This window comes from Scleropages formosus, chromosome 17 (assembly GCF_900964775.1).
Source record: "Scleropages formosus chromosome 17, fSclFor1.1, whole genome shotgun sequence".
Classification (NCBI taxonomy): domain Eukaryota; kingdom Metazoa; phylum Chordata; class Actinopteri; order Osteoglossiformes; family Osteoglossidae; genus Scleropages; species Scleropages formosus.
This window is the reverse complement of record NC_041822.1, coordinates 15,036,806-15,047,650: the sequence shown is the minus strand read 5'-3', so window position 1 is coordinate 15,047,650 and position 10,845 is coordinate 15,036,806. Positions and strand designations below refer to the sequence as shown.

Sequence of the window (10,845 nt, the reverse complement as noted above, 5' to 3'; positions counted from 1 at the left end):
AATGTTAAAACATCAAGCTGCAGTGGCACACAGACTTTAATATTTTGTACAAAGACCAAGGAAGAAACTATTGAAAAGAAAGACAAACTCAGAAGAACCTATAACTGAAAGGCATCATCAATATCCACATCTCCTTGATGGAGAGGGGAGGGGGGGAAGAAACTTGATTCTGAAGGTCCTTTTTTTTTAATAAAAACAAATGCCAGTATCAGGTGTTAATTTAAGCATTACATATTTTACTTGTTATGAAATTTAACTGCACAAGAATTGAAAATGACCAACATCAACACTATATACTTGTTTTGTCACCATAATAATGCTCCAGTCTAGATTTCATCTTTGCTTTAGCAGACACCCTAAGTGAATTAAATACAATGGATATGATGCATTCACAGAAGGCATTCTTCAGACACTGAAGAAGTTTGTGGTAATGTCAGGATGTGTCCAGTCTAAGTTGATGATGAAGGCTTCAAAGATATTAAATGTTGAAAGTTCATTCATTTTCAAATCTGCTGCATTGGTTGCAAGTTTGGCGAAACCTGTTGAATAAGAAGAATAAGGGTATTATTTTTCGAGTTGTAAAAACCATTGCCAGGACAACAGAGCCACATCATAATTATCTTCAGGTAAAGTACTCTTGGAGAACTGATTTAAAAACAAAGAATTCAGTGTATTGAATTCTCTATTCAGGGTTTTTATACATTCCTATTATAAATGAATACTGATATAATTATGATGACACAGGTGCATCTAATACCCCAGACTTCACAGCAGGTGTCTTAAAAATTCATTTCCTGTAGGGCCTCATGCACAGCGGTTTTTATTTCAACTCATTCCCCATGCTTAATTGCTTTAATTAGTTCTTAACTGTATTCAGCATGCAAACTTCTGAATATTCCACAAACATTTATTTGAAGTACAAAACATAAATTCTGCTTACAAAACCTTTTACATTCAGATGCAATTTGTAAATGTATTACCACACACAAAACCATATGTTCGTTGCCCTCTAGAGTCAAGACCCTTACTTTTCCCATGCCTTACCACAAAATCTGCCCCTGTACACTTCTTGATGTCATCTGGGGTAAGGCCCTCCCACACCTCAATCAGAATGAGCCCTTGGTCCTTATCCACATCAAACACAGCCTAGAAGTGGGCAACAAGGACAACAGTTACTGGCAAGCAGCACCACTCATGTGCCAAGTCCACAGCTGAACAATACCCCTTCCTTCATTTCCCTTCTACATTTAACACCACAGTTGAATTATAAGAGTAATTCCCACTTGCACACTTTTTATTTTTAGCTTTTTCATGGGTGACAGAAGCTGTGTCCTGTCCTCAGACTGGGGTTATTCCTGAGATTTTAAGTGGTGTAAACAGGAGAGCAAGGGTGTTTTTATCTTTGTCTTTGCTTGAAGCTGTCCTTGCTGATAAACATTGTTTTGCTACACCTTTAAGCAATTTAGGTGTGAAGTGATGGCTCAAACGATTGGGGGCAAAAGGCATGTTAACGCCAAGCAAGAGGGTAACGCTGAAGTCTCAGATTTTCCTCTGAGTGGGAAACAGAACATTTGAACTACTCCGGAAGACAAATTCCAGTCAGCACTCTGTTTCAGTAACAGACTCCAAATGAGTACACACCTAGAATTATATCTTCCACTGTTAACTACAGACCCCATTAGACTGACTTGGACCATATATACCTGCAACACATCTATCAGTACACATGCAACATGAATTCATTTTACCTTCCACACTATTTACATTACGCTTAGCTGACGCTTTTCTCCAAAGCGACTTACAATGTTAAGGTTACAATTATTTACCCATTTTGACAGCTGGGTAATTTTACTGGAGCAATTCAGGGTAAGGGCCTTGCTCAAGGATCCTGCAGCCAGAGGTAGGGACTGAACCTGCAACCTTTGGATATAAAGGCAATAGCTGTAACCACTACGCTACCAGCTGCCACTTTGGGTGTTACAATTTCAACAATTCTAAAACAATTTCAGTGTTTTAGAATGAAGGATAAATTGCAAAGCAGAGGAGATTTATGATTAAGCCACCACAGAATAAAGAGGAAGCATTCTGTTATAAAGTACTGAGGTGATAAAAGCATTTGTTTTTAAACTTGCAATGGGGGGCTATGGGGGGGCATGGTGGTGGAACGGGCTTGGCTGGGTCCCGCTCCCTGGCAGGTCTGGTGTTCTAGCCCTGCTTGGGGTGCCTTGTGACAGCCTGGCATCCCATCCTGGGTGTGTCCCCTCCCACTCCAGCCTTGCGCCCTGTGTTGCGGCTTAGGCTCCAGCTCGCTGTGACCCACCTGGGACAAGCGGTTGCAGACATCGTGTGTGTGTGTGTGTGTGTGTGTGTGTGTGTGTGTGTGTGTGTGTGTGTGTGTGTAACCCTGCAGTAATTCAAAGATGCAGATCTATAAGTAGGAGCCACACTGGTTTTAGGTTTAAACAGGACAATGGATGATTTCTCCCCCCATGTATAGCTTCTAAACTCATCAGTACAAGGAGCAGAACCAGCTGGAGGCACAAGATGGGCATAGTCTCCAGAAAATACTGGGAGCAGTCAGTCTGAATGCATTGAACTAAGGCGACAAGAGGAACACACCAACATGAATAACAGGGGTAGGTTGGGAAATAGGTGTTCAAACAGTTCATATTCCACCCACAGTTCCTTGTCAAAAAACAACTTACAATGTGAGATTTGTGAAGTAAGATGCATGCAATTACTTGTACTTACCTATTTATACAATTGACTCATGTGTACTGGAGCAATTTAGAGTAAGTACCACGGTCAATAGTGCAGGAATGGATCCACAGGCTAAAAGCTGGATGCTCTTCCAATGACGAGTTATGAGCGCCAGCCTGTCCAAGGTCTAATGTTTCTCCCTCTTTTGTGTTTGTAAGTACACTTGGCATTTTTTTTTTTTTTTTTAAAAAGAAAAACACAACCCCAAATGAATACAATGTATAGCACAAAAACATTTGCTAAACAACATTTAAAAAAAAAAAATATGTAGGATCAGCCTCCATCACTCCTTTATGCATGTATTTTTGGGAATAAGGTACAAAGTGCAAGATCCACAAGTCTGGGGTATTCAGCTACAACTCTACTTCATTGGTGACCATCCAATAACAACCTGGACTATAAAGATGAAAGGCACTAATGAAATACTTGGTTGCTAGAATGCACTACACTTCAGTCCAAAGTTTAAAATCTGCAGTCATGATTACAATGATCTGCTCTCTTCTGAAGGACTCTAAAGCAATTAATCACAGAAGTTGTATCTCCTTAAGAGTCTCCAGGCTCCTGGTTGGAGGTCTTCATATATGTGCACAACTCCATCCATCTAAAAAAGGCCTCCACGAAGCTTAGTTGTCTGGTCTTTCTGCATCGTACCCACTCTCTAATGTGTTTATCTCAGGAAGTGAATGGTCAAAACAACCAGTACACTCTCGTTCATTATCAACGACTCTAGACAGCAAGGATGAAGCATGGTATGAAGAATAGGAAGAAGGCTGAAGGAGGATGTATGAAAAGAAAATGGATAAAATCTGTGACAGTATACCCCCATTTAGAGCATAAAATGCTGTCCAAAAACTATTAGCACCAGCATAATTTTAAAAATAAAAATAAAAAAAAAAAAAAAAATAAAAAAAAAAGTAAAATGTAGTCTCACTGCTGCAAAAAGACTAGGTTATGAAAAAGAAACTATTAAACTGAAATAAAGTAAATAAATTTGAAATCAAACCAGGTGGAAATCCAGTATCAGAGAGCAATAGTTAACGGTCATGGGTCTGTGTCGAATTTTAGGCTAGGGGGCCTTAAAATGCAAAACACGTATCATTTCAATTACTTTTCTCCAGCTGTACAGCAATGTGTTGACTGGGTTATTTCTTTGTTCAGACAGGGAGAATATCCTTTGCTTTTGCAGGTCCTTTTGGATAATCCACATTGTGTGGTATGTGATGGAAAATGACAATCCACTCACTTCTTCCACAGAGATGAAGCACAGAAGTACAGATACTGATGATCCTGTTCAAAATATTGTCAAGATGCTGTGGCCCACAAACTGCTGCTTTGTTTTACAAAATCTAAAAATAAGTTCAGTCATTTAAAAAAAAAAAAAAAAAAAAAAAAAAAAAAAAAAAACCCACTGCCTGAGACATGAACATTTAAAATAAATTGTTTGGTCTGCAGTGGGTGATGTTTGTGAGTAACATTTTCAGTCATAACAATTTGCATTGAAAATTAGAACTTGATGAATGCCAAAATTGACTGAATTGCATTAAAAAAAACCCCCCAAATTAGGGCCCTGCAAGCCATATAAGAACTTAAAATATGGTCAGGTAAAATAAAAATACTAATAATGCAGTGCAGTGAGCTGCTTTGCAGACCAGCTCCTACCACCATTTCCTGGAGATCTAAATGAATCATATTTTGATTAGATGCTCTGTACAGGAGTCGGGAGCCATGTAAGTATTTCAGCTCGAGCAAAAGGTCATCTCTTTGGTTTCTTTCACTGGTGGACCTGGTGCTTGGGGAGGTGGGGGTGTCAGAGAGCAGGAAAATGTCATCGGTATGCTCTGTCCGAGGGCTCCAACTTCTTCAGCCCTGACATACACGCAAGCAACAAAACCAAGTCCCATACCTGCTTGGCAACCGGGCAGATAATACAGCACAATGGCTCCCAAGGGGCTAAGGCAGTTTAAACACTTCCAGGTAAAGCCTTATACCTCAAGTCATATGTGTACGGTTTACGTAGCTCTTCCGACAAGTACTTTTCATATATTTACATCAGCTATCCCTTTTAGCAGCCCTGTCCACAGCACACAATTGACTGATCAGTGAACACTGTAAAGACAGAAAAAGGAATAAAATAAATCTGCCTTTCCTTCCATTTGAATCTTGGCAAGGATATAACGAATCATCATTCATAACAAATGCAAATTTTTATCGTGAATTTTCTTTTGTAATTATGACAAGAACACACTTTCATGATGTGCCCCATTCTGATGCAGTGCCACAAAGCATAGAACTGGCACAGGGAAACGCATGCCCAATGCCCGCTGGCACCAATGCATGTGGAGGTCTCTTTGAGGTCAGCTGAGCATAAATCAGAAAGTTTTTTTTTTTTTTAAATTAAACTGGGGAAATCTTAAAAACAAAGCCAATAAACAAAAATGTAGATATTACATAAATGATCCAGATGCAGCAAAGCAGTTTAGCAAGAATGTTTCTGGCATGGCATTCTCCTGCTTTGTTAGCATAAAGTTTACAGCTCTACTGTTCCATTTAAATTGCTAATTTAACGCTTTTCCCCCTAAGACCACGAATGAACACAGCTCATGGAAAAAAAAAAAAAGCTTTTTTTTTTTTTTTTTTTTAAGAAAATACAGAGGAGGTGAATACTAGGTGATCTAACTTCTCAGATCAGTCACCTGCTGGTGGCAGTGAAATAGTCAAGGAAGAGCAACAATAATAAAAATCAGCCTTAGGACACTAAACAGGTTTACTGTCCAGGCAATACCACTATTTGTTATATTCCTGTTTAAATTCATCTTATGCCCTTTTGTCCAACAGCTGTTCAATATGACTGCTTGCTAAACCAGATTTCCAATACAAGTTTGTAGGCAATATTTACCCTTGGGAGTGAGAAATCGTTACAATGATGTCAGTTTCCCCACTCGACCCATCTTTCAGATGAACGTTTCCTTTTGCAGTCCTTGTATATGAATGGCCTTGTTTATTGATTTTAGGGCGTTGTCCTGAAAGCTGCAGCTAATGTGCCAGACTATTACATCTGCCTGTGTTGTAGAACAAACTGACAATCTTACTTGAACACATAACCTCCAGTTTTGGTTTTTGATCCTTCAGAATTAAATTTCTGCACACAAAATGCTTGAAACTTCATCCTGAAACATAAGTATTAAGCATTATGAGACGAAGACACACAAATACAGCACTCTTCGTATGAATGCAGCCATGCCCTAGGTATTGTATGAACAGAAGTCCACAGAATTAGTGGTTAACAGCCTTACAAGCTGACACTATTCTATACTTCACAGAATAATTCCAGCAGAAAGCATGTCGCACTGTCTGCGTGAGGAACAGGTACAGCCTGGCCGAACAAGCCGTCAGCAGCTGGTCCAGGCTTGGTAGATCTCTATGGCAACCGGCAGTAAGGACGTGGCACCACCGTGGCGAGCTGGCAGATAGACTGAGCTGGAGGCAGCTCTATGGACTATCACACACTGTGACTCTATAACACGCGGCAGGGGGGGAAAAAAGAGCAATATTTTTCATCAGGCAAAGCAAAATTCTCTTTAATAAATGAGCACACAAGGTTGTTCTTTTTGAAAGTGATTTCTATTTATAGCTTTTCCTGCCACGTCTTTAAAATAACCCACCGTATCTTATTTTAGTCTGAGTGTAAATTGTGATGGTACATTTTGGTGTTGCGTACAATTGCTGGGATACCATCTCCAGCTTTCCACAGGGAACACCATGTGTGTCTTCCAGTGATGACAGCCAGACTTGAGCCCACACAGACATTTCACCCAAGTCCACTGAAGCACTTTTCGCTTGTTCACTTACATTCTGTCAATGGATTCACATTCTATCGAACTAATCTGTTTTTTTCCTTTATAAAAAATAAAAAAAGGCATAATATGAACAGAAGTTATAATGAGAAAAAAGTCCACAGGAAGCCCTTGATTCACATTTTCTTGGGAGAGCCTATTGAACCATGATGGGACAAATCACATCTTCCCCCATTTAGTTCTCCCCTGGCCTTAAGCAGTATTAAAATGATCAATTTTTGAGTAGCGGCACAAAGTAGTTGCAAAGAAACTAGACAGCTGATGAAAGAGCAGCAAGTTGGAATATGACTTCTGGCTGAAGTTCCAAAACAAAATGTCTTCTGATTAAAAGAAGAGTAGGTCATAGGATCCTTTTGGTCAAAAGCCTGCTTTTTTTTGGTTCATTTTTATTTTGCCCCTGTATCCATCCCAGCTGTTACCACCATTCTATTCATGGTTCATGTGCCTGGAGGATAAAGTTCAAGCTCCTCTTTTTTGGCCATCAAACTGTTGACCCACAGTATTTTACACACCATGGAGTCACAAACAGCACAGCAAACACATGTAGGAGGAGCAAATGTCCAGGCTGCAACTGGCCTGCTGGAATATTCTAGTCAGAAAATAGGGGACAAGAAGCAACACTCACCTTCTCTGTAATGATGCGGTCTACACACTGCTTCCCAGTCAGCGGAAGACTGCACTTCTCCAAGATCTTGTGTCCACCTCCCTGAAACCACAGGATAAGGGATCGCATTAAGAACCACACAGAGCACAGGAGAACCATACACTCTTTAGTCTGTCTTTGAAATATAACATACACAGGTCAGATTATTGGGGGAAAAAAATAGGCTTTGTCTAACAGCTGAATTGATATTTTAGGCAATCTTGTTTGATATAAAGAAAAGAAAGGGCTATAGGAGGGTTAATGAAGAACAGCAGTCTTTTTTTTCTTTTTTTCTTTTTTTCAAATTGCCTAAATTTGCACAGCAGTAAAATGCAGTACAGCTGTCTAGTGCAGATCAGAGAGAAACATGAAGTTTGAAATGAGAAAGTTAGGAACCATAAGGGACAAAAAAGGTTAGCATATAAACTCTGCATGAGGCTTGGCCTAATCAGATGCCCTGTGCTTCAATCCGGCAATTTTCATCCATTTCACCGAGTACAATAGGGCGACAAAGGGGATTACACAGTCAACATGCGGTGATTTTTTTTTTTTTTTTTTTTTTTAAAAATCATCTGGAATTTGGCTCACTGTACAGCTAAAGGTTAGCTAGATGTGTAGATGTTGCTACTACACTGTCTCAGCTCTGTGAAATGTAACAGAAAGCAATACACTACTTCATCTTCTCTTGCTGCACATCCTGGGAGAACAAGAGAGATGTTTGTTTAGTCTGAATGACTATACCACTTGGGCAGATGGCCTGGTGGGAGAGGTGAATGGAGATGGTGGTGGTGGGGGGGGGGGGGGGGGGGGGGGGGTGTGGTTGCCAGCAGGGGGAGTTTCTTCCCTTCCCAAAGAATGGCCATTTCCCTGCCCTTACCCGGGTGCCTCTTTTGACAGCCCTGCAAGACCCTTCCAATTATACATGGTGTACCCAATTATCGTTCCTTAATGAGCTCAGCTATTGAAAGGCTCACATTCCCTGCTGCAGAGGAGAGGAAGAGCTCTCAGACCTAATGTAATTAAACATCTCCAGTAGAGACTCACTGGAGAATTATCCATGGATTAAGCACCAGCCTCCAGATACATTTTGACAGGTGACTAAATTTTTCCACTTTTAACATTTTTGTTTTGAGGTACTTGTTAATATGGGGTTTATTATTCCTGGCACAACTTCTCTATGTTGCATTACTGTTCCTTCTCTGCAAGAAAACCTGAAATAAGCATTATGTTGCTTATACCCAATGTGTAATTAAAAAAAAAAAAAAAAAAAAAACCTTGGCAGAGTGTTCCATGGTGACAACGACTTTAGTCCCAGCACTAGCCACAAGGTCCATGGCTCCACCCATGCCTTTGACCATCTTTCCCTGAGGGAACAGGCAAAGAGGAGGAAGATCAGTAAGGGGACAAAGGAGACAAGGTCAATAAAGAAACAGTGAGAAGGAACCCTATTAAAAGGGCCTCTAATAAAGTATACTGAATGTGATCAATATCCTAATCAACTTATATTTACTTATTCATTTAGCAGACGCTTTCTCCAAAGCGATATACATCTCAGAGAAAAACACAATAAGTGCATTACATCAAGAGGAGGAGAGATTTGGATACAGACACATGATTGAAGAGTACAGCCAGTTTGTCATAATGCACCATATACATTACATGAGGAGCTGCATAAAGGTTTACCCATCATTCAAAAATTTCTAATAAAAAAAATTAAACATTTACACATTTATGATGCACTTAAGATATCAGCAGAGAAGTGAGCGTGAAAGGTGAGTTTTGAGACCCTTCTTGAATTTAGAGAGAGATTAAGCAGTTCCGAGCAAAACGGGAAGGTTGTTCTATCACATAAGAGCCAGAACCAAAACCCTTTGTGCTTTTCATTTTGGATCCTTCATGTGCCATAGGACCACCAAACGGGCAGAGGTAGAGGAAAGTACCAATCTGGTTGGGGTGTAGCAAGTGATCAGGTCTTGTACAAGGAGGAGATGTTTAAGCTCTGTATGGTAAATCTAGACGCAATTCTTTATGGATTTTCAAAGAGTGGAAGAGCTGATGTGGAAACCATAATGAGTCCTTATGGTAAACTCAGTTGTAGCACTGCTACTGTTCAGCAGCTTTATAAGAACAGGGAAGCATGCACCTCAAATACCTAACCATACTGGACTCACAGATATTAACACCAAACACACAAATGCCACAGCACAGGCTAAAGAAAGGTATACTTGATGAGTGTGACATCACTCTTGGTGTTATGTTCCTTTATCAATCCAGAACAGTGGTTTATTCACATAACAAAAGGTTTAGCATGAGCAACAGAGGTCGCACGGTTAGCAGCAGAGTCCAGCCGACTGTGCGTGACAAGAATGACTGCACAGGGGCTTGGTGGCATCCTGACAGCTCCATCATATCAAAGAGTGAAGCAACATGACAGCCAATCATGAAATAAGACATGATGATAGAGCTGTAAAGGATCAAATAATTTCTTTACAACTTATACAAAGACAAAATTTGTAGATTCCCATTTTCCTTCCCTGTGGAATGTATGGGATTCTCTACATGCGTATGTTCAAATCAATAAGCACTTTACTTGACCTTTATGGTGGACTGGAATCATGCTCATGGTGGACCGTACCCAGTCTAGCACTCTGCCAAGACTCTGGCGATTCAATACTGATGCACGTCAGTACACCAAGGAAGAGAAAACAAAGCTTGCAAACAAGAAGATTTTTAGTTTAGGCTTGAAGAACAGGGGTGGTGCAGTTTCAACATCTACTTGAAACACACTGAACTGCTTAAAACATATAATGCTCATGCAGAAAACCTACCACTTTTATGCTTTCATTACCAATAGTCTTGCTCTGGCCTTAAATTACACTTCAAAACTGCAATCTGCAAAAAAAAAAAAAGCCCCAGGGAAAAAAGAAAAAAAAACTAAGCACATTAAAGTTCAACTTGCCCCTTCGCAGAGTTTCTGTCACAAGAACTGACAGAAGAAATCTGTTCTGCACTTTGTGACATTTATAATTGTTCCTCCTTACATGCCCTGAGCACATTTCATCAGGGGACGACATGCAGTGACCCAAGGAGAGTAAAATTGGATTTGTGGTTATGATACACAAAGATGATAAATAATTCTCTTTTTGCTGTGAACCCTAATTATTCCATGTTCTATGAAATACAAAAAAGTGATCACCAGAGGGCAAAACCACAAAACCAGAACATTGCAATCCAAAGCAGTAAAGCTCTTTGGAACTGGGCACATGGGGAGTGACAATGTCATGCAATGGTCAGCACTTTAATCGGTATTAATGCGTAGAGGGTATAGCTGCGGTCAATTTGAAGTTTAAATTTGGACACAGAGGCACTTGAGCAAAAGGTTCTGTTAATTCTGTGACAAGAGGTCCTTCAGAGTGTGTGCGCATAACAGATTGTTCAAGCATCTGTACGCTCAAACTCAGGGCTTGCAAACATAATAACCACAGAGAGCTCAACTCTTTACCCTCTCCCTTAAGGGTCCCTAGCCTTGGCTAGCATCACCTGCCCTAATTAGATTTTCACTCCCTTTGGGTGTTTTTGTCTAATCTT

General features: G+C 40.1%; 1 protein-coding gene across 1 annotated transcript in view; it reads right to left on the bottom strand.

Moving 5' to 3' along the window:
• Positions 1–10,845, bottom strand: part of oxct1a (3-oxoacid CoA transferase 1a) — a 54,458-nt gene continuing 43,613 nt past the window's right edge. The window contains exons 14-17 of the mRNA XM_018758879.2: positions 8,532–8,621; positions 7,240–7,320; positions 1,045–1,146; positions 1–539 (exon numbers count right to left, since the gene is read on the bottom strand). Coding sequence (XP_018614395.1) covers positions 504–539; positions 1,045–1,146; positions 7,240–7,320; positions 8,532–8,621 — 309 coding nt within the window. The 3' untranslated portion in view covers positions 1–503. The remainder of the gene's footprint in view (positions 540–1,044; positions 1,147–7,239; positions 7,321–8,531; positions 8,622–10,845) is intronic.